General features: G+C 44.9%; 1 protein-coding gene across 1 annotated transcript in view; it reads left to right on the top strand.

Moving 5' to 3' along the window:
- The window catches only part of CSAD (cysteine sulfinic acid decarboxylase), a 66,134-nt gene that overhangs the window by 5,024 nt on the left and 36,853 nt on the right, over positions 1-24,257 (top strand). Inside the window, exons 2-6 of the mRNA XM_056560423.1 lie at positions 3,212-3,348; positions 3,841-3,967; positions 4,067-4,157; positions 5,348-5,454; positions 5,542-5,657. Of these exons, the coding sequence (XP_056416398.1) occupies positions 3,232-3,348; positions 3,841-3,967; positions 4,067-4,157; positions 5,348-5,454; positions 5,542-5,657 (558 nt within the window). The 5' untranslated portion in view covers positions 3,212-3,231. The remainder of the gene's footprint in view (positions 1-3,211; positions 3,349-3,840; positions 3,968-4,066; positions 4,158-5,347; positions 5,455-5,541; positions 5,658-24,257) is intronic.

Raw genomic sequence — 24,257 nt, 5'->3', positions numbered from 1 at the left:
GCAGGCTAGGCTTCCCCAGGAGAAACTAGTCAGAACCCGGGAGATGATACACAACCTATCCAGGAGTCGCACAGTAACCAGGGTCGAACTCCAGAGCCTCCTGGGCATGATGGCTTTCGCTATGAGGATCATCCCGCAGGGGAGAGCCTTCATATCCAGACTTTTGGACCTTCTCCCTTCAGTATCGGGTCAGAGGCAGGTCATTCACATCAACAATGAGGCGATGGCTGACCTACTCATGTGGGATCACTTCTTGGAGAGCTGGAACGGTGTCTCTTTCTTCGTTCCCCCTTTATCAGACGGGTCCCCGACTATAGTGTCCGATGCCTCATCGGTTGGCTTCGCAGCCATTTTCGGGAACAAGTGGTTAGCCGACCCCTGGCCAGCTGAGATCCGCAACATTCCTGACTTCAGAGTAACTTCAGCCCTGTTTGAAACATTTCCCATCGTAGCCGCCGCTGCTGTCTGGGGAAATTCCTGGGCTAACTCCACAGTTCGATTTCTGTGCGATAATTCCGCTACAGTCGACATTCTCAACAGAGGACGCTCTAGGTCCCCCCACATAATGCCCTTTGTCAGGAGGTTCATTTTATTGTCTCTCCAGCACAATTTCCATTTTTTGATCGAACACATAGAAGGTAGGAAGAACTTGGCAGCTGATGCACTCTCTCGGGCTAAATTCGGTGTGTTTTTTCAGGTACAACCAGACGCAGACCGGGTCGGAGTCCCGGTGCCTCCGTTCCAACAACTGCTGACGGACTAGCCATATACGTCTCCATTGCCAACACTCTAATCAAGAAGTCTTTAGCTCCCAGCACGATCCGGGCTTATGATACCGCTTTGGTGGTTTTCTCCTCCTTCATGCAGGGCTTAGGGCTTTCCCCCACAATCACTTTACACTCTGCCCTAGCTTTTGTTGGTTTTTGCCATTCTTCTTTACACTTATCCCAGAACACCATCAAACTTCACTTAACAGGTCTTCAACACCACAGGTCACTCTCGCACCCTCACGCCTCTTCTCTACTCTCTGCTCATCCGATCAAAGCAGCACTCAAGGGTATTTCAGTCTTGTCGCACCCCAAATCTCTTTCTCGCGCACCGGTCATGGGGGATCTTTTCCGGGCTATGTCTTCCTTACTGGACACGCACCCTTTTGGTTTTCACCTCAGCACGGTCATCAAAGCCGCCATACACCTTGCTTTTTACGGCTTCCTTAGACCGGGGGAGTTCACGCGCACTGGCTGCAGAGCACCCGGGCCAACCCTGAGCCAGCTATCATCCAACAGGCTAGGTTTCACTTTCACCCTTCCATCCACTAAAACCTGCAGATGGGGAGCATCCATCAGATATTTCCCCACCTCACATCAGTGGTGCCCAGTCTCGTCTCTCACCGACCTCCTCTCAATGCTGTCCGGGCAAGCAGCGGACAGTCCGCTCCTCCCGGTGGCTGGGCAGGCTCTGTCTTCCTCCCAGTTTATCAGACACGTCCGCTCCCTAGTCACCATGCTAGGTCATGATCCCGCTGTCATCTCAGGACACTCATTCAGGATCGGGGCGGCCTCCGCAGCCTCCAAACATGATGTCCCAGCTCACATCATTAAGAAGCTAGGCCGCTGGAACTCCAGCTGTTTTGACCGGTACATTCCGGATCCCTCTACCGAAATGGCTAATGTGTTTAAAGTTTTGGCGTTGTGATACAAATAAAATAGAGTTACACCCTACTCTTGACTCTTTGCCCTCTATAGGCGTGCCCTCGGTCGCGGTTATTGGGCACACCTCATACGCTGTTTGTATTTCATAATTCTGTACTAGGTCTACCGGGGTTCCAAGGCTCAGGACGGTAAGTACTCTTGTTCTCCTTTTTTCGTATACTTGCTCGTACGGCCTTTCGAGCCATGACCACAAGTAAAAAGCCTAATTGGCTGCATTTGTGGGAGTGGCGTGGGGTATATAAACTCCCCTCTCCCTCAGGTAGGGGCGTATGACTCGTGGGCGTCACCCACCCAACCCTCCCTTTTTCTATCATAATCCATACATAGGGCATGCCCTCTATAGGCGTGCCCTCGGTCGCGGTTGTTGAGCACACCTCATCCGCTGTTTGTATTTCATAATTCTGTACTAGGTCTACCGGGGTTCCAAGGCTCAGGACGGTAAGTACTCTTGTTCTCCTTTTTTCGTATACTTGCTCGTACGGCCTTTCGAGCCATGACCACAAATAACAATGGGGGACAAAGGAACACAAAGCAGAATGGGTCCCGTACATATGATTTGTTTGTAATAGCATGCACACAGCTAGGAGCTGCACACAAGACAACTGAACACTGCAGTTATTCCAAGTGGGGCACACTGCTTTCCATCTGCACAACAATCCATCTCCTCCTCTTTCACACAAAGATTTTAGTAAAGGAGCATGGTAAGGGAGACAATGGGCCCCATTTACTAAGGCTTTTCCGAGTAGAGTTTGTAGTTTTTTTGTGTCTCGTGTCATGCACCAGAACTTGCGCAGAAAGCACAAAAAGGGGCGTGGCCTCTGGAGGAAGGGGCACCTTATTGTATGTATTATGTCATCTCCTAACAAACATATAAGATAATTTGTTAAACCAAATATATTTAGCTGTGTGTCTGAAATAATTGAAAAAATATTTTCTTGGCATCTGGCTTGATTCTTACCCTGAACATTCTGAGCCATCTATGGCTAGGTTAAAGAGGACCCTTTAGTCCTTCTGACTTGTTTGTTTTTGTATATACATATATTTCCCATAAATAATTCAGAAGAATCTTTTCTGCGCCATTCCTATGTTAAGGCCATTCCTATGTTATTCCTCCTTGAAATGTATGAAGGAACTGGAGGAACTTCTCATGCCCAGATGCCTCAAATAATTTATACATTTCCAGGATGCAAAATGAGGGACACAATGTGCAGTTCTAATAAATAGAGAACACAGATATTTGTTAAAACTTGCACATCAGGAATACTAAAAGTTGAGAGAACCAGTCATTACTTTCATGCTGCTCAAACCAGGAGTCATCAAGGTGGTCTCTTTTCCTCTTCTCCCGTGCCCACCAGCCTTGATAGATCTCACCCTGTTTGGGTATAGAGAGAGCTGTCAATCAAGTTGACTGGGGTGGGGAGAAGCCACCAGGGACCACCCTGGTAACATGTAGTTCAAGCATTTAACTAACAGTTTTATATCTGAACATGTTGTTCCAGGTTTCCAACTGAGCACTGCAATGGCAAGAGAAAGTTTTTCTCTAGACAAAGACGACACTGGGGATGAATTCTTGAAGGAGGCTTTTAAGATATTAATGGAAGAGGCTATCCAGAATGGCACAGACAGAAACCATAAGGTAAGAACCACATTTATTGGGGGGAAAAAAACTTGATGCTATAGAAATCATCATTTATATTAAATTAAAGGAAATCTTTCAGGTTCTTGGGGCCTCATATATTGACCCCTGAACTTGACGGGTCAGGAAAACAGCATTTCTACACTGTTCCACTCAGCTCTATGCAATGACGCAGAGAGCAGAAAACAAAGCTGAATGGCCACTGGCCATGACTGGTTAAATACGGTGAGCGGCTACAGTCAGTTCAGTGCATCCTCACAGACAGTGGTGATTGGCAGCCTGAGTGCAGACATCTTCTGTGCTCAGACTGTCAAAGAAGCCTGAAAGGTGGTAGTGCACAGTGAGCGTGTCCTGTAACCGCTCGCTGTGACTGTATAACCAGGTACTACCACAGCATTTCAATTTAGTTTTCAGCTCTCAGCAGCATCGTAGGAATGCTGTACTCCTGACCTGTCCTCTGTCTCCTGACCTCTGCATCTATTAATATTGTAGGTCTGCCAATGGATGGAACCAGAAGAGCTAAAAAGAGTTATTGATTTAAAACTACAGCATGAAGGAGAATCTCAAGATGTTTTGTTGGGTTACTGCAAAAACATTATCAGGCTGAGTGTTAAAACAGGTCTTTGTGATGACCTCTGGTCCATAGTTCTGTATATGGATAATTTTCTAGTGAAAATATTATAGCAGGTGTATTATGTTAACATGTGGTTATCTTTAGGGCACCCACGATTCTTCAATCAGCTCTTCTCAGGGTTGGATCGCCATGCTTTGACTGGAAGGATCATAACTGAGGCCTTGAACACCAGCCAGTAAGTGTCAGTAAATCTTGTTTTATAAAAGTCTGATGACCTATGGTCAGGCTGGAGCTTACGGCCATAGTACTGACAAAATAATGTGTCCATATTACATGAAATATGCTGCGTATACGCTATGGGTGACCCTATCCTAAGGGTGTATTCACATGTACAGTATCCTGCGCATATATCATGCTGCAATTTTGAAGCTGTGTTCAGTCATTTAGTCTACATGGAAATCTGAAGCTTCAAATCTGCTGCATAAAATATGCTCAGTATACTGTACGTGTTAATACTTAAGGGTAGGGTTAATACTTAAGGGTAGGGTCACACGTGCCGTATTTTGCTCCGTATTTGCTGCTGCGTATTTTCCTACCAATTAAAGTCAATGGGTATCAAAATCAGCTGCAAAATATGGCACATGTGACCCTACCCTTAAAGGGGTACTCCGGTGAAAACCTTTTTTCTTTTAAATCAACTGGTGCCAGAAAGTTAAACATATTTGTAAATTACTTCTATTACAAAAATCTTAATCCTTCCAGTACTTATTAGCTGCTGAATGCTACAGAGGAAATTCCTTTCTTTTTGGAACACTGATGACATCACGAGCACAGTGCTCTCTGCTGACATCTCTGTCCATTTTAGCAACCATGCATAGCAGATGTATGCTAAGGGCATCATGGTAGCTCAGTGGTTAGCACTGCTCCCTTGCAGTGCTGGGGACTTGGGTTCAAATCCCACTAAGGACAACAATAAATAAAGTGTTATTATTATTAAAATAACGTTAGCAGAGAGAACTGTGGTTGTGATGTCATCAGAGAGCATTCCAAAAAGAAAATAATTTCCTCTGTTGTATTCAGCAGCTAATAAGTACAGGAAGGATTAAGATTTTTTAATAGAAGTAATTTACAAATATGTTTAACTTTCTGCCACCAGTTGATTTAAAAGAAAAAAGGTTTTCCACGGAGTACCCCTTTAAGGTATATTAACATGTACAGTCTCCTGTGCATATTTGATGCGCAGGATCTATAGCAGCAGAATTTATGCTGCCAAGTTTAATGTTAACTAAATGACTGAACACAGTTTCAACTCTGCACCGGCAAATCCTGTGCATCATATATGTACAGGATATTGTACGTGTGAATAGACCCTTAAAATATCTTCTGTTATTTCTATAAACTCTACAAACTATATCCATCCTGCAGATACACCTATGAAGTTGCTCCGGTTTTTGTCCTGATGGAAAATGAAGTACTTAAAGCAATGAGAAGCTTTATAGGGTGGAAAACGGGAGATGGGATATTTTGCCCAGGTATGGTGACATCAGAATATTAGAGCAATGTTTGTAGCAGTCGAGGTGTCTCTCAACCACACTATTTATCCAGTCGTACTTTTGCAGGTGGCTCAATTTCTAATATGTATGCCTTGAATGTGGCTCGATTTCAGCGATTTCCAGAGTGCAAACAGAAAGGAATGCATGAACTGCCCCGACTGGTGGTATTTACATCACAAGAGGTAAGAAGGTAACACTCTGTTTGTGTTCTTCACTTTATCCTCTTCTTCATATACACATTCAGCCACCAGCTCTCTCTTCCAATTCCTCCATACACATAAATGTTCAGTTTTGTCAAGCGTTCATATGTTGTATACAGAGAAAGAAAGGGTATACCACTACCAGACAGCCTTGGCATTGGCTTATCTCGTAAAAAAAAAAGTAAATATAATATTGGATATTTGGTGATATGTCATAATCAGGGCTATAAGAAGGGCTGAAATGGTACTAGATGTTGGGAGCACACAAAAATGTTCTGACTTAAAGGGGTATTCCAGGCCAAAACTTTTTTTTATATATCAACTGGCTCCGGAAAGTTAATCAGATTTGTAAATTACTTCTATTAACCCCTTAAGGACCACGGGTTTTTCCGTTTTTGCACTTTCGTTTTTTCCTCCTCACCTTTTAAAAATCATAGCCCTTTCAATTTTGCACCTAAAAATCCATATGATGGCTTATTTTTTGTGCCACCAATTCTACTTTGCAGTGACATCAGTCATTTTACCCAAAAATCGATGGCGAAACGGAAACAAAATAATAATTGTGCGACGAAATTGAAGAAAAAACACCATTTTGTAAGTTTTGGGGGCTTCCGTTTCTACGCAGTACATTTTTCGGTAAAAATGACACCTGATCTTTATTCTGTAGGTCCATATGGTTAAAATGATACCCTACTTTTGATTTTGTCGTACTTCTGTAAAAAATCATAACTACATGCAGAAAAATTTATACGTTTAAAATTGTCATCTTCTGACCCCTATAACTTTTTTATATTTCTACATATGGGCCGGATATATGGGCCGGTATGAGGGCTCATTTTTTGCGTCGTGATCTGAAGTTTTTATTGGGACCATTTTTGTATTGATCGGACTTTTTGATCGCTTTTTATTCATTTTTTCATGATATAAAAAGCGACCAAAAATACGTTATTTTGGAATTTGGAATTTTTTTGCACATACGCCATTGACTGTGCAGTTTAATTAATGATATATTTTTTATAGTTCGGACATTTACGCACGCGGTGATACCACATATGTTTATATTTATTTTTATTTACATGGTGTTTTTTTTTATGGGAAAAGGGGGATGATTTCAACTTTTATTAAGTAACGGGTTAAATCCCATTTATTAACTTTTTTTTTACACTTTTTTTTGCAGGGACCTATAACACTAGGATGTTATACCGTGTTCACTGCAAAGCCATAGCTTTGCAGTGATCAGGGTTATCGGCGGTCGATTGCTCAAGCCTGAATCTCAGGCTTGGAGCAATCAATCGCCGAGGGGACACACCGGAGGCAGGTAAGAGGACCTCCGCTCGTGTCCCAGCTGATTGGGGACACCGCATTTTCACTGCGGTGGTCCCGATCAGCCCCGCTGAGTAGCCGGGAAGGTTTTACTTTCAGTTTAAAGGGTTAATAGGGTTAATACCGCGATCGCTGCCGTGCGCTATTAGCCCCGGATCCCGGCATCAGATACATGCCAGGACCGACCCGATATGACGCGGGGTCACCGCGTGACCCCGCGTTATATCGTGGGAGCCGGCCAAGGACGAAAAGATACGTCCTTGGTCGTTAAGGGGTTAAAAAATCTTAATCCTTCCAATAGTTATTAGCTTCTGAAGTTGAGTTGTTGTTTTCTGTCTAACTACTCTCTGATGACTCATGTCCCGGGAGCTGTGCAGTTCCTATGAGGATATTCTCCCATCATGCACAGTTCCCTTGACGTGACATCATCATTTAGCAGTTAGACAGAAAACTTCAGAAGCTAATAACTATTGGAAGGATTAAGATTTTTTAATAGAAGTAATTTACAAATCTGTTTAACTTTCCGGAGGCAGTTGATATATATAAAAAAAAAGGTTTTGCCTGGAATATCCCGCCTACTAGACAGGAAGAACCCATTTGTGCCTACAGTCTCCTGAGTTGTAAACCGAAAATTTGTCAAAATGAAAGATCATTGAGGAGTGATGTATTTTTAAATATATATATTTTTTTTTTCTCTGAGAACATGTGTAATAAAATCATATGGCAGCTCGAAAGCAAAAGGATTGAAAAGTTGAAATGAAACATACTCCCTGAATTCTCATCTCCCCGAACATCATTTGTCAGGGAGATGATGAGTAAGGAGGCCACCATAAACAATAGGCTAGTGCAGTGTTTCCCCACCAGGGCGCCTCCAGGTGTTGCAAAATTACAACTCCCAGCATGCCTGGACAGCCAAAGGCTGTCCAGGCATGCTGGGAGTTGTAGTTTTGCAACATCTGGAGGCACCCTGGTTGGAAAACACTGGGCTAGTGTTTCCCACCCAGTGTGCCTCCAGCTGTTGCAGAACTATTTTTGCAATAGCTGGAGGTACACTGGTTGAGAAACACTGCATTAGACAGTTGTCCCACTGAGAAATTCTCCTCAGCTGGAGGGAAGCAATTCAACAAATATGTCCAATACGGAATACTATTTTTTACCCAAACAACAAAAAAGTAAGGAGTAGTCCACAACCAGGGCTCAAGTCCTGCAGGAACACATGGGAACAGAGTTCCTGTACTTTTTCCACAGCAGGAACACTGTTCCCATTAGCAGGAGTCTTGCAGGACCATACTTTCTTCTCAGGACCCCTGCCCACAATGCTACTAATTCCTGATTTCCAGATTTATATTTTAGTCTTAAAATGCAGTTTTTCATATATTTGACAACAATAAAAGATACCACTGAAGTTCCCCCATCTTCAGGGAGCCCCCCCTTCCCTGTAGGTATAGGCAGTAGAGTTAACCCCTCCCCTTCCCTGTAGATATAGGCAGCAGAGTTAACCCCCCTCTCCCAAAGGTATAGGCAGCAGAGTTAGCCCCCACCCTTCCACATAGGTATATGCAGAGTAACTCCCCCCTCTTCCCCATAGGTATATGCAGAGTAACCCCCCCTCTTCCCCATAGGAATTTGCAGAGTATCCCCCCCCTCCCCATAGGTATATGCAGAGTAACCCCCCCTCTTCCCCATAGGTATATGCAGAGTAACCCCCCCATCTTCCCCATAGGTATATGCAGAGTAACCCCCCCATCTTCCTCATTAGGTATATGCAGAGTAACCCCCCCATAGGTATATGCAGAGTAACCCCCCCCCCTTCCCCATAGGTATATGCAGAGTAAACCCCCCCCTTCCCCATAGGTATATGAAGAGTAACCCCCCATGTATATGCAGAGTAACCCCCCCATCTTCCCCATAGGTATATGCCGAGTAACCCCCCCTCTTCCCCATAGGTGTATGCAGAGTAACCCCCCCCATCTTCCCCATAGGTATATGCAGAGTAACCCCCCCACCCCACCCCAGGTATATGCAGAGTATCCCCCCTCCCCCATAGGTATATGCAGAGTAACCCCCACCCCCTCTTCTCCATAGGTATATGCAGAGTAACCCCCTCCTCTTCCCCATAGGTGTATGCAGAGTAACCCCCCTCTTCCCCATAGGTATATGCAGAGTAAACCCCCCCCTCATCTTCCCCATAGGTGTATGCAGAGTAACCCCCCCATCTTCCCCATAGGTGTATGCAGAGTAACCCCCCTCTTCCCCATAGGTATATGCAGAGTAACCCCCCCCCATCTTCCCCATAGGTGTATGCAGAGTAACCCACCCCCTCTTCCCCATAGGTATATGCAGAGTAACCCCCCCTCTTACCCATAGGTATATGCAAAGTAACCCCCCCTTTCCCATAGGTATATGCAGAGTATCCTCCCCCCATAGGTATATGCAGAGTATCCCCCCTCCCCCATAGGTATATGAAGAGTTGAGGGGAAAAAGAAAAAAAAAGGATGCTCACCTGATATCCCACGCAGCGATCTCCTCAGCAGCAGGGGCCCGCGTCTTCTCCCCTCCACAGTACAGGTACCGGATGAGTGACGTCACCGGCGCCTGTACTGCGTGCTGCGTGGGGGCGGAGGTCACGTCTCCTCTGTGCAAGCTGCAGATGCGGCTCACACATAAGGGACGCCTTCTCCTGTATGTACGTGTATTGCACATACAGGAGAAGGCACCACAGTCTGCTGGGGATCTGGAACGAGTGTCCCGGACCTCAGTAGCGGCGGCGGGTCAGTTCGCCCCTGGCACCCCCCTTGTGAGTAGCACTCGGGGCGGGCCGCCCCCCTCCGCACCCCACTTGGTACGCCACTGACCGTGGAACCGCCATAAGTTACTAAAAAACCGTGATACACATATTTGGTCATACCGCCAAGCCCTAGCAGAAAGGTGGCAAAATCAGGTACTTAAAGATGTCTTTGAGGGAATTTTTAGTGCACTGTAAACCGCATATATAGTTCAAAGGTCTAACATAAGTCTTATCCGACATATGGTGGGTAACTTGACGTTTCTGTCCCACAAAATTACCGGTGTTTTATGTATAGACTACATTTCCATAATTCTATTCTGTTCCTCTCTATAGTTATCTATCAATAATAAGTTCCACACCTCCCTAATTTGCTGTGAAGAATGGGTTGACAATTAGATAACTTTATTAGTAGGATTGAGCACATGGAATCTGCTGTCTATTAGTATACAGTACTCCGTGTTCTGATTTCCATGTGCTATTAATATTTATTTCTCAGTCCTGATTGGAATTTGAAGATAAAAATTTTCCTATTTTTTGGCTGCAAGATGGACAAACTACATCTGCCGCTTGTTTTGTAATACAGATCTTGAGCACCTCCTAGGGGGCATTTTATTAGTTGTACTTTCTTGGACAAAAATTGGCAACTGCAGATTGTTCGTGAATGATTTTTATTTTTATTTGTTTCATAGGAAATCTGCAGTAGCAAATCGTGTGGTTTCTGTTGGGATTTGTCATGCAGATTTTTCAGATTTGGGTCAGAGTTGCTGCGGAAATTTTTCCTCTGGGCATTTACCCTTAATGTCTCTTGTTAATAACTTGCTGGTCTTTACAGGAAAAGAGCATACATATGACCTCATTTCCGTGCATCTGATGTGTGACAAACTGCACCATACTTAAAAAATTTAAATATATTAAGCAGATTGATGGCAGCCATCACTCAGCGTCTGATAGGCGCTTGCTCTATAGACTTACTGCATGGCTGCATCGGGCTTGTCATCATCTGTTACAACACACAGTAGGATACATTCTGGAGGACACATTTAAAAAAAAAATGCTTTTAAAGTTTTTCTTGTCTTAAAGGGGTTCTCCGGTGCTTAGACATCTTATCCCCTATTCAAAGGATAGGGGATAAGATGCCTGATCACGGGAGGTCCCCAGCGGTGGGACTCCCGTGATCAGGCATCTTATCCCGCTCGCAATGCCGCTCGTAATAGGAGTCCGGCCCCCCCAGACAAGTGCACCGGAGCCCCCTTCCGGTGACCCTGTCTGGAGCCCCCCAGAGGGTTATCAGCCAAGGATTCCTGAGTTTGTTGGCGACTCAGGAATCCGGATTGACACGGCTGGCTTCACTGATCTGGACTTTTTAAAGTTTTTTTTCAGTGACAGCCTGGTCAATTACATGGTGGAGCAAACGAACTTGTATGCCCAGCAGTTCATTGCCCACCACCCCGATTCCTTTGGCCAGGTCCAATGAATGGCGCGCCATTGATGCAGCGGAAATGAGGACATTTTGGGGCCTCACGCTGCATATGGGCCTGGACAAAAAACCAAGTGCTCGTCAGTACTGGAGTGGGGACGTCCTCTACCAGACCCCACTTTACAGTATGGTGATGACACGGAAGCGGTACGAGGCGATTCGGAAATGCCTGCATTATGCAGATAATGCGGCATGTCCGCCCCGAGGTGATCCCGCCCATGACCGGCTTTACAAAGTGAGGCCGGTCATCGATCACTTTGGGGCCAAATTTTTGGAGGCCTACGTACCGCTCAGGGACCTCTCGGTAGATGAGTCTCTCATCAGTTTTAAGGGGAGACTCATCTTCTGCCAGTATATTCCCTCGAAGCGGGCGTGGTATGGCGTGAAGCTCTATAAACTCTGCGAGAGTACCTCCGGGTACACTTGCAGGTTTAGGGTATATGAGGGACGGGATTCCTGTATTGAACCCCCAGATTGCTCCCCCACTCTGGGTGTTAGCAGGAAACTCGTTTGGGACCTTGTGCACCCATTGCTGGATAAGGGTTTCCACGTGTACTTGGATAACTTTTATACCAGCATCCCTCTGTTCAAATCCCTTTCCGCCAGATCCACGTCTGCTTGTGGGACCGTGCGGAAGAACCAGAGAGGCCTCCCTCTAAATTTTGTTAAGACACCTATCCCCAAGGGTGAGTCCCGTGCCCTGACCCATGATAACCTGTTGCTGGTGAGGTATAAGGATAAGAGGGATGTCCTTATGCTCACCACTATTCATGGGAATGGCAGCACCCCTGTCCACACACATCACATTCCCAGAATGATGACTCAGAGCATAGGGTTTGGGGCAGGCATATTTTTTTTAGTTTTGGCTATGCTCTGGGTAATCATTCTGGGAACATATCCTGTTTTATTATTTTATGATTTATAGTTTTCTGGCCCACTGTACCCCATATTACAGGCCTCTGTACCCCACCTGTCTACCCCAGTTACAGGCCATTGTCCCCCATAGTGTTCCCCTATTTTAGGGCTCAGTGCTCCCCCCATTAATGCTCCTTGAGGGCAGGTCCCACATCCTGGCTGCTATAATAAGCTCAAGGCCCCTGACTGACCTCCCACTCCAAGACCTGGTGTGCACCCGTGGAGCGAAAATCATCAAAAATTAAGGTATGTCCTTATTCCAAAGAAATGTATTTACGAATTTTTGGTTGTCTTTTCTGCTATTAACCCTAGTTAAAATTTAAAATTTTGGGGAAAACCCACTTTTAGCGAATTTTTTTAAATTTATTTTACACATGCAAAAGTCGTGAAACCCCTGTGGGGTATTAAGGCTTACTTTACCCCTTGTTACGTTCCTCAAGGGGTCTAGTTTCCAAAATGGTATGCCATGTGTTTTTTTTTTTTTTTTTTTGCTGTCCTGGCACCATAGGGGCTTCCTAAATGCAACATGCCCCCCAAGCAAAATTTGCTTTCAGAAAGCCAAATATGACACCTTCTCTTCTGAGCATTGTAGTTCGCCCGTAGTGCACTTCAGGTCAACTTATGGGGTACCTCCATACTCAGAAGAGATGGGGTTACAAATTTTGGGGGGTATTTTCTGCTATTAACCCTTGCAAAAATGTGAAATTTGGGGGGAAACACACATTTTAGTGAAAAAATATATACATTTTTACGTATGCAAAAGTCATGAAACCCCTGTGGGATATTAAGGCTCACTTAATTCCTTGTTACATTCCTCAAGGGGTCTAGTTTCCAAAATGGTATGCCATGTGTTTTTTTTTTTTTTTTTTTTTGCTGTTCTGGCACCATAGGGGCTTCCTAATTTTGACATGCCCCCCAAAAACCATTTAAGAAAAACGTACTCTCCCAAATCCCCTTGTCGCTCCTTCGCTTCTATCCCTCTACTGCGCCCGCCGAACAATTTACAAAGACATATAAGGTATGAGCTTACTCGAGAGAAATTGGGCTACAAATACAAGTATAAATTTTCTCCTTTTACCCCTTGTAAAAATTACAAGAACATGCGAGTGTAAAAAATGAAGATTGTGAATTTTCTCTTTCACTTTGCTGCTATTCCTGTGAAACACCTAAAGGGTTAAAACACTGACTGAATGTCATTTTGAATACTTTTGGGGGGTGCAGTTTTTATAATGGGGTCATTTGTGGGGTATTTCTAAGATAAAGAGCCTTCAAATCCACTTCAAACCTGAACTGGTCCCTGAAAAATTGTGAGTTCGGAAATTTTGTGAAAAATTGGAAAATTGCTTCTGAACTTTGAAGCCCTCTGGTGTCTTCCAAAAGTAAAAACACATCAATTTTATGATGCAACCATAAAGTAGACATATTGTATATGTGAATAAAAAAAATTATTTGGAATTTCCATTTTCCTTACAAGCAGAGAGCTTTAAAGTTAGAAAAATGCAACATTTTGGGATTTTTCACCAAGGAAGGATGCAAAGTACCAAAAAATTTTACCACTATGTTAAAGTAGAATATGTCTCGAAAAAACAGTCTCGGAATCAGAATGATAACTAAAAGCATCCCAGAGTTATTAATGTTTAAAGTGACAGTGGTCAGATGTGCAAAAAATGGCCGGGTCCTAAGGTGTAAAATGGCTCGGTCCTTAAGGGGTTAAAGAGGTATTCCGGACATTGACATGTGGTGAGGATGTGATAAAAGGGCAGATGTTATCACCCTAGGGGCAGATGGCATTAACCCCTTGTGTTCGTGACATCAAGACATGGTTATCCTCTACACGACCCGAGGTATGGCCGCTGGTTCCTGGGCTAGGCGCGGGGCAAATAATCACTCAGATGCAAAGTTACAGAACAACGGCAGCTTTACTGAGGCAGACAGATGGAATAGTCTTTACAGCTCAGTTAGGCCCAAGGAAATGATCAGGGACTTGTAGTGTACTTGGACTGAATTATGCAGACCCACGCTGACTTTAGCAGACTTGACTGACTGGACTATGACTGACTAGACTTCACCCCTGTGGTTTCTTACCAGGTTTTGACTTTCACTTGATGGTGGAAGCGTGGCTGCGTGGTTAGGCCTAGGTCTCTCTCAGGACACCAGACACTCTCAGTTCTTGACTGTACTGTTCCTCAGCAAGGTCTAAACTGAACTCTCTTAGCTAGCTCCTCCCTTGGTTTGTAAGAGAGCAATTCGGAGGGGTTTTATAGGTCACCACAGCAGTTACCTGGTCACTGACACCTTCCCTGGTTACATGAGTTGGTAACAACATTTAACCCTTTAAGGACTGAGCCCTTTTTCACCTTAAAGGGTAGCTCCCACCATCCTATTTTTTTTTTTGCTAGCCCGTTCCCCTCCCCCCCCTGCTACGGCACTAGCCCGTTCACTCCTACCCCTCCAACCCCCCCCCCCCCCCCACGCGCTTCGCATACCCCGTTCCCTCATTACACTTGCAGATACTGCAGAGTCCGGCAGCGGGCGTGCAGGGACAGCGGCGGCAACGAGGCGGCGATGTGCGGGAGGAGTGGCCTCCCAGCCAGTGGCCGGGGAGCCAATGCGCTCGATCCCACCTGTCTGCTTGACAGGCAGGGAGCGAGTGCAGCCTAACTGAAAAAGGACTGATTGCCACTCCAAAATCAGTCCTTTTTCAGTGGCCGGTTTTTAAATGTAAATTAAACCTTTTTAATGAAAAAAATAATAATAAAAGTATATTAGAGATATGTTGTAGTACATAAGTACTACAACATATCAAAAAATGAAGTTAGTGACAGTGCCCATTTAAGGACCAGAGCATTTTTTGCAATTCTGACCACTATCACTTTAAACATTAATAACTCTGGAATGCTTTTACTGATCATTCTGATTCCGAGAAAGTTTTTTCGTGACATATTCTACTTTAACATAGTGGTAAAATGTTATGGTAACTTGCATCCTTTCTTGGTGAAAAATCCCAAAATTTTATGAAAAAATAGAAAATTTTGCATTTTTCTAACTTTGAAGCTCTCTGCTTGTAAGGAAAATGGATATTCAAAATAATTTTTTTTTTGGATTCACATATACAATATGTCTACTTTATGATTGCATCATAAAATTGATGAGTTTTTACTTTTGGAAGACACCAGAGGGCTTCAAAGTTCAGCAGCAATTTTCCAAATTTCACAAAATTTTCAAACTCAATATTTTTCAGGGACCAGTTCAGGTTTTAAGTGGATTTGAAGGGTCTTCATATTAGAAATACCCCATAAATGACCCCATTATAAAAACTACACCCCCCAAAGTATTCAAAATGACATTCAGTAAGTGTGTTAACCCTTTAGGTGTTTCACAGGAATAGCAGCAAAGTGAAGGAGAAAATTCAAAATCTTCATTTTTTACACTCGCATGTTCTTGTAGACCCAATTTTTGAATTTTTGCAAGGGGTAAAAGGAGAAAAAAATTTCTTCTGTTTGTAGCCCAATTTCTCCTGAGTAAGCACATACCTCATATGTATATGTAAAGTGTTCGGCGGGTGCAGTAGAGGGCTCAGAAGCGAAGGAGCGACAAGGGGATTTTGGAGAGTACGTTTTTCTGAAATGGTTTTTGGGGGGTATGTTGCATTTAGGAAGCCCCTATGGTGCCAGAACAGCTAAAACCCCCCACATGCCATCCCATTTTGGAAACTAGACCCCTTGAGGGATGTAACAAGGAATTAAGTGAGCCTTAATACCCCCACAGGGGTTTCACGACTTTTGCAAATGTAAAAAAAAAAAAAAAAAATTATCTAAAATCCTTGTTTTCCCAAAAATGTTACATTTTTAAAAAGGGAAATAGCACAAAATACCCCCCAAAATTTGAATCCCAATTTCTTCCGATTCAGAAAACACCCCATATGGGGGTGAAAAGTGCTCTGCTGGCGCACTACAGGTCTCAGAAGAGAAGGAGTCACATTTGGCTTTTTTTAAGCAAATTTTGCTCTGGGGGCATGCCGCATTTAGGAAGCCCCTATGGTGCCAGGACAGCAAAAAAAAAAAAACACATGGCATACCATTTTGGAAACTAGACCCCTCGGGGAACGTAACAAGGGGTAAAGTGAACCTTAATACCCCACAGGGGTTTCACGACTTTGCAATATGTAAAAAAATAATAATACATTTTACCTAAAATGCTTGGTTTCCCCAAAATTTAACATTTTTACAAAGGGTTAAAGCATAAAATACCCCCCAAAATTTGAAGCCCAATTTCTCCAGATTCAGAAAAAAAACCATATGGGGGTGAAAAGTGCTCTGCTGGCGCACTACAGGTCTCAGAAGAGAAGGAGTCACATTTGGCTTTTTTGAAGCAAATTTTGCTCTGGGGGCATGCCGCATTTAGGAAGCCCCTATGGTGCCAGGACAGCAAAAAAAAAAAAACACATGGCATACCATTTTGGAAACTAGACCCCTCGGGGCATGTAACAGTGTTACAGTGAGTACTTACACCTCACAGGTTTTTTGAACAGTGAGCCGTAAAAGTGTTGCCCCAAATGTTTCATTGTCACATTGGGTAATAGGGCAAGAGGCCCCCAAAATTTGTAGAACAACTTCGTCTGAGAAAAAAAATACCCCATATGTGGATGTAAATTGCTATGTGGACGCACTACAATGCTCAGAATGGAAGGAGTGAAAATTTTGTTGAAATTGAAGTCGGGGGTCATGTGCATTTATAAAGCCCCTCAATGAACGTAACAAGGGGTACAGTGGGAAACAACACCTCACAGTTTTTTTTTAAAGTGGGCCTTAAATTGAAAAATTTGATTTTTTTACACTAAAATGCTGGGGTTACCCAATTTTTAACATTTCACATGGGGTAATATGAGGAATTGGGTTACAAATTTTGGAGGGCTTTTCCCCCTGACTATAAAAATACATCCACATATGGGGTAACGTGCTGAGCGGGCGCACAACAGGGCTCAGAAGTCATAGAGGTCACTTTGTATTTGTGACCTATGGCATATCAGTAGCTGATGGTTACATACATTCCGAGGAAAATACAAAAATGAAACACCCACATGTGACACCATTACAGAAAGTACCCACCCTAAGGAATGGGTATAGGGGTAAAGAGGACATTTTGAACGCACAGGTGTTTCCTAAATTTATTTTCCAGGAATGGATGAAGGGTAGCTTTTTGAAAATTGCAATTTTCAACCTATGCTCTGCTTCATCTTTATGGGAACAACTAACATGTGACTCTGAATTGTCGCCTGGAAATACGACAGAGCTCAGCGAGAACTCTTCGCATTTGAGGCCGATGTTTGTTACGGACCTAACAGTTACATACATTCAGAGGAAAATACAAGAAAGGAACACCCACATGTGAGCTTATTACAAACAGTACACCCCCTAGGGAAGGTGTATAGGGTGAAGTGGAGATTTGGAACAGACGGGTGTTCCCTTCATTTATTTTCCAGGAATGGATGAAGTGTACTATGGGGGGAAGAAAATTGCAATTTTAGTACTGATATGCCAATTATTTTCCCAGAATGATGACCCAGAGTAAAGCCAAAAGTAAAAATGATGCCCGCCCCAAACCCTATGCTCTGAATCATCATTCTGGGAAGGGGATGTGTGGGACCATCCCTAACCTGTTATCTCAAATGCGCAACCCGCTCAGGTGGAGAGAGAGAGAGCGTTGCGCATTTGAGGCAACTGCAAACCTCCAATGCTGTTGACTCTGTGTCCCATGACCCATTTTTTAGGGCAAAGAAAAAAAAAAAGATATTGGGGCATTGGGAAAAAGGTTTTGTTTTTTTGGGGTGTGTTTTGGTTTAAAATTTGGAAGTCAATGTACAGTGGACTGGTACATTGGAGCCGAATTCTGGGGAATGAAAATTAGGGCAAAGGATGGAAAATGTAGTACTCCATGGAAGTGTGATACTCCCTGAAGCAGCCTATGCACAGGCCCGGATGATCGGGGCAAGTGTCACATTGAGTGGTGGTGTCCCTCCGTCTCCCCTTCTTGTGACACACTCTGCATTTCTTCTGGGTTCGTCCCGTCCTTCCAGTGTTGGGGATCACACCTGGAAAGTGTTGGCCGGGGACGATCCGGGGACCTAAAGTTCCAGAGGGGCTCTCACCCGCTCTTTGGCGGTCACCAAAGATTTAGAACTACCTCTTGGAACTCCAGGTATGTCCCTGTGTTGCCAGCGTTCTGGTACAGTATAAAAGAGTTGTACATGGCAACCTGTACCATGTAGACCGCAACCTTATTATACCATACGCGTGTTTTCCGCATGGCGTTATATGGCTTGAGGACTTGATCAGAAAGATCAACTCCCCCCATATACCGACTGTAGTCCAGAATACAATCGGGCTTGAGGACCGGTCCCGCGGTACCTCGCACAGGGACAGGGGTGCTGCCATTCCCATGAATTGTGGTGAGCATAAGGACATCCCTCTTGTCCTTATACCGGACCAACAACAGGTTCTCATGGGAAAAGGCACGGGACTCACCCCGGGGGATAGGAGCATGTAGGGGATGGGGCGGAAGGCCTCTTTGATTCTTCCGGACTGTCCCACAAGCGACCGTGGATCTGGCGGCGAGGGATGTGAAGAGAGGGATACTAGTATAACAGTTATCCACGTAAAGGTGGTAACCTTTATCTAGCACTGGGTGCAAGAGGCCCCAAACGATTTTCCCACTAACATCCAGAGTGGGGGGACATTCTGGGGGTTCAAAACGGGAATCTCATCCCTCATACACTATAAACTTGCAAGTGTACCCGGAGGTACTCTCGCAAAGTTTATACATCTTCACGCCATACCGCGCCCGCTTGGTCGGGATGTATTGCCGGAAGCTGAGTCTCCCCTTGAAGCTGATGAGAGACTCATCAATAGAGACCTCCCGCCCCGGGACATAGGCCTCCCAAAATCTGGCCCCGAAGTGATTGATGACCAGCCTGATTTTATACAGGCGGTCATACGCGGGATCAGTTCGGGGGGGACATGCCACATTATCAGCATAATGCAAACATCTCCGAATGGCCTCGAACCGGGAGCGTGCCATGGCCATACTGTAGAGGGGTGTCTGGTAAAAGACGTCCCCACTCCAATATTGCCTGACACTGGGTTTTTTAACTATACCCATATGCAGCACGAGGCCCCAAAAGGTCCTCATTTCGGCTGCATCGACTGGAGACCAGCCGCCGGGTCTAACTAAAAGTGAGCCCGGGTTAGCGGCGACGAACTGTTGGCCGTACAGATACGTCTGTGTAACCATCAAATTAACAAAGTCGTTACTGAAAAAATGACCGAAAAAGTCCTTTTCAGTGAACCCGGCGATGTTAATTTTGATTCCTGAGTTGCCAACAAACTCAGGAATCACGGGCTCGTGGTCCACTGGCTCAGCCCAGTCAAGTTCTCCGGTACGAGGTACCAGTGACCTTGGCAGGGGGACTCATACTAGCATGGGGCACAGGGTCAAGGGCAGAGGAGGTTTGCGGCACTGCATGGCGGCATCTCCGCCACCTTGGTGGCTCATCATCTGAACTAGATGATGAGGAGGACAATGAAATAAGGAAGGTGGGGTCTTCATCGTCCTCAGAGCCGCTCTCGGTGTCGGAGGCAATTATGCCATATGCCTCCTCCGCCGAAAACACTCTGCGGGCCAATTCCCTACTCTAATGTGGATACGGGGGTGTGTGTGTGTGGGGGGGGGGGGGGGAAACTTTATTGGTGTATGTGCTGTGTGTGGTGTGGTGCGATATTACCTCCCTAACCCGCCCTAACCCTCCCTAACCTAACCTAACTAAACTAACCCGCCCTAACAGAAAAAAAATATAAAATAAAAAGGAGCCTTTTTTTAAAAAAAAAAAAAGGTGACTTCTAGTGCAAAAAGCCCTGCGCCAAAAAAAAGCGTTTATCTAATCAGTGGTGTGCACACTGATTAGCGCTTGTGGCGGCAGGGGGCGCAGAAGTCAGTGGGGGGTCCGGGCACTCAGCCCAGAACAGTGGCTGGTGGCTTGTACACAGACCCCCACACAAAAAAAAAAAAGAAAAAGAAAATTAAAAAACGCTTTACCCCGAAAAAAATGCACCCACCTGAACCCCCCAAAAAAACGCTGATCAGTGATAAATCACTGACAGCGGTGGGACAGGCTGCACACACAGGTACGGTCCGTCCACACAGTACACGCCTGCTACTGGTGGCATGGAACGCCTATGGGTGCAAAAAAAAAACGTGTTAACCAAAAAAAGTGCCTTTACCACAAAAAAAACGCTGATCAGTGATAAATCACTGACAGCGGTGAGGCACGCCGCACACACACAGGTAAGGTCCGGCCACACAGTGCACGCCTGCTACTGGTGGCGCGGACCGCCTATGGGTGCAAAAACACTCTAGAAAACCCGAAAAAAGCGCCGGCACCACAAAAAAAAAATGCTGATCAGTACTACGGGACTGATCAGCGGCGGGTGGGCTTTAACAAATGGTGGCGGACCGCTCTTTTATAACTCAGAGGGTCCGCACACACGCTTAGGAGAAGAAGAAAAAAAGATCTGCGCCAAAAAAAAAAGGCTGGCGGCAGACCGCAGCGACTCAGCAGGGCCGGGGTCATGCAGCTAAAGTTGCTACGGACCCACGGACACCCACTGAAGTACGCTGAAAAAAAAAAAAAAAAAAAAAGTTGTTTTTTTTAACCCTAACCTGTCCCTACCTGGCGATTTCTGTGGGCCACCACAAACTCCCCCTCTTAACAGAAACTGTCCACGACGTGCAGTCCTGGAGGGTAGATGAAATGAAGTGACCACTGTAGGCCACGCAATAACAATATTGAGACGGTTCCTAGGGAATTTTTAGTGAATGTCCTTCACAGGGCTGGTGAACTGGGGAAGAGTCCATGTGGCATTTTGAACAACGTCCATACATGCTCCAACTTTAGGGTGGTTGAACTGGGATACAATAAACAACATTTTGATGAGTTTCCTTGACCTTATAACTGCTTTGTGGTAAGTGGTTTGAATCGGGCTGCCTGAGGCTCTCTACCCTGATGCCTGTGCTAATGGGGCCCATCAGTTTAAGCTACTTCTCCCCGTAACAATTGATTAGCAGTTATTTACCTTCTGACAACACATGACAATATTACATATGTACACAAATAGCTCTGCCACTTTTATGTGCTACTTACGACCTTCAGGTGATCTCTCTGGCCACATTAGAACCCTGTGCACAGTGGACAGTAAATAATAGACATTAGACATAACACATTTTTGTGGACTGAATATATATTGACTATATGGCTACAGTCCTGACTATGACATGTGACTATCACAAAATATATTATGCACATTACTGACTAATGCATATTTATGCTGACTTTCTGTACATGAAATTACTCGAGAATTAGATGCTTTCTCTAGTGACTAGACAATAGTATGTTTCTGACTACTGACTTCTATATACATAAGAATTTTGCTATGTACACTAATACATGGCAATGAGGTAAGTGGATACGCTTCTCCTGATAGAGCCAGAATACCTCCTGTACAAATGCCATGGATAGAAAGAACATTAGACATTATAGACATTTTGTGCAAACATTTTATATACACTTTATTACAAGGTGTCCCAATAAATTACAATAAATAACTACACAAAAACACTTAGTATTGCATACACATACTTGTGCAGAAACAGGAAACAAAATATTACTCTTTGCAAGAATACTAGTACCGCTCTACAGTTCTGGTACTTAATGGTCTGTAGTAAAGGATCACGGCTTTAAGCCGGGCCCATAAACTTACGCAGAATGGTTGTAAATAGTTCTTGATTAATGAACCTGTAAAACAAAAGTGGTATTTCCACAAAACAATTGTCAGTCTCACGACTTGGTTGTAAAAGAAACATAATTACACATGTGAGCTTTATCCTGGAAATTTGCCATCCCAGCCTCACCTGTCAACGTGCTTCCTAGGCTGGGACATGTAGCGAGCACCACGGGACTGTGCCCCCTCCAGAGGACTGACACGAGTGTTCCAAGATACCTGAGACAGCTTGGAATCAGTGATGGTAGGGCTCACTGTGACTACCATCTGTATTGCAGCAGCTTGTGCCAGTGGGGGACAAAGTGTTGGTGCCTGTTGGGCCTGCCACAACTCCTCCTCAGCAGGAGTATGCCGAGGCACTTTAGTTAGTGCCTGATGAGCAGGCCAAACCTCTTCAACACCAATAGTAGGCCTGGGCACATCTGAAAACTTCTTGCTTGTTCCTGGTTGGTATATGGGAGCCATGACGGGCGCCTTCCATGACTTCAGACATCTGGGCTTCTCATTTGGCCCTCTCGGACACTGCTGCTGGGACAGGGGGATGCTCCTTTCCTGGCAGAGGGAGTAGGTACCGGTGCATATATTCAATAAGTTGGTGCTCAAAGCCAAACACCCATTCTGGAAGAATAGGGGATAAGATGTTCCGGGACTGGAGACGTGACCTCACGCCACACCCCCTCCATTCATGTCTATGGGATAGCGTGACGTCACACCGAGACTGGAGCAGAAGCCCGGCATAGAATTTGGGTGCTGCACGGAGATTGCGGGAGGTCCCAGCAGCAGGACACCTGCAATCAGACATCTTATCCCCTATCCTTTGGATAGGGGATAAGATGTCTATGGCCGGAATACCCTTTTAAGGACTGGGTTTTTTTTTGGCACAGACTTTTGAAAATGTAAAAAAAGAAATTGGCACATATGGTGCAAACAAGGCAAAATGCTTTTGAAAATGTGTTATGCATCACTTTTTCAAACAATCTGGTACAGTTTACACTAAAAAAAAGTGAAAGCCTTGTACCACAGCATGGACACTTTTTGTGCCTCACCTGACAAGGAGAAATGACTTATATGAAAAACATTTGTACTTTAAATACTAAGAATAAGCTCTTTTACAAATACAAGGGTATGCCAGCTCACTGCAGTATCATGCCAGAACGTCCTTGGCCTAGGCCATCTCACACAAAAGCAAATAAATGGAATGTCCAGTGTTCCTGGTAGAATCTCCAGCTTTATTGGACTAATTCTTCCACCCATGTACAAAAAACTGACACATAGATATCAGGACATGGCAGGCCTCTGTCCAATAAGGCCTTGTACACATTGCCATTTGCATCAGACCCATTAAGGGTCCGTTCGTACCCTAAAACGGGTCGGATGCAAACGGCTACTATCGGGTCCCGACGAACCCCATTCACTTACTATTTTTTTCTTTGCTAAACTCCTGTCCTTCTGGACGGATTCCCGACGGAACTCCGAATAGGGGAGTCCGACGGAAATGTGAACGAGGTCTTGGACCTTAAAGCTGAATATTTTACAATGGAACATTGAACATTCTATTTGTATGCTTCTCGTTTTATAACCAAGCTGCCTCCAGCTATTGCGAGACATGCTGGGAGTTGCAGTTTTGCTACAGCTGGAGGCACCGAAGTTTGGAAACACTGTTGTATAAAAGTAAACTCTACAGCACTGCAAGGATAACACACATAGTCACAGGGCAACATACAACGAAGAGATTAATACCACAAAATATCTCTCTTTGGGCCTGTGTGGATTGCCCCCCAGTTCTCTGGTTTCTTTCTCTACTCTAAAAATCTACCAATATGAATTTATCTTTACAATACAGTAACCCCCCGACCTACGATGGCCCTGACATATGATAAAATCGACATACGATGGCCTCTCAGAGGCCATCGCATGTCGATGTCAGCATCGACATATGATGCTTTTATATGTCGGGGCCATCGCATTAATTGCTATCCGACAGCGCAAAATGCTTAAGCTGCTGTCGGATAGCAGTTTAAGCATCCCTGGCAGGTTCGCTTACCTATTCCCGCTGCTCCGGGTCCACTTCGCGATCCTCCGGTGTCTTGCGCACCTTCTCCAGGGTCCGGGCCTCGCTTTCCGGCGTCGTTATTACGTCACTACGCACGCTGCGCCGGCGCAGCAGCGTAATAACATCACCAGAAAGCGAGGCCCGGACCCTGCAGAAGATGCGGAAGAAGCCGGAGGATCGCGAAGAAGACACC

Source organism: Hyla sarda, chromosome 2, assembly GCF_029499605.1.
Source record: "Hyla sarda isolate aHylSar1 chromosome 2, aHylSar1.hap1, whole genome shotgun sequence".
NCBI classification, from domain to species: domain Eukaryota; kingdom Metazoa; phylum Chordata; class Amphibia; order Anura; family Hylidae; genus Hyla; species Hyla sarda.
Note: the sequence above shows the minus strand (reverse complement) of the source record. Positions and strands in the feature narration are given on the sequence as shown.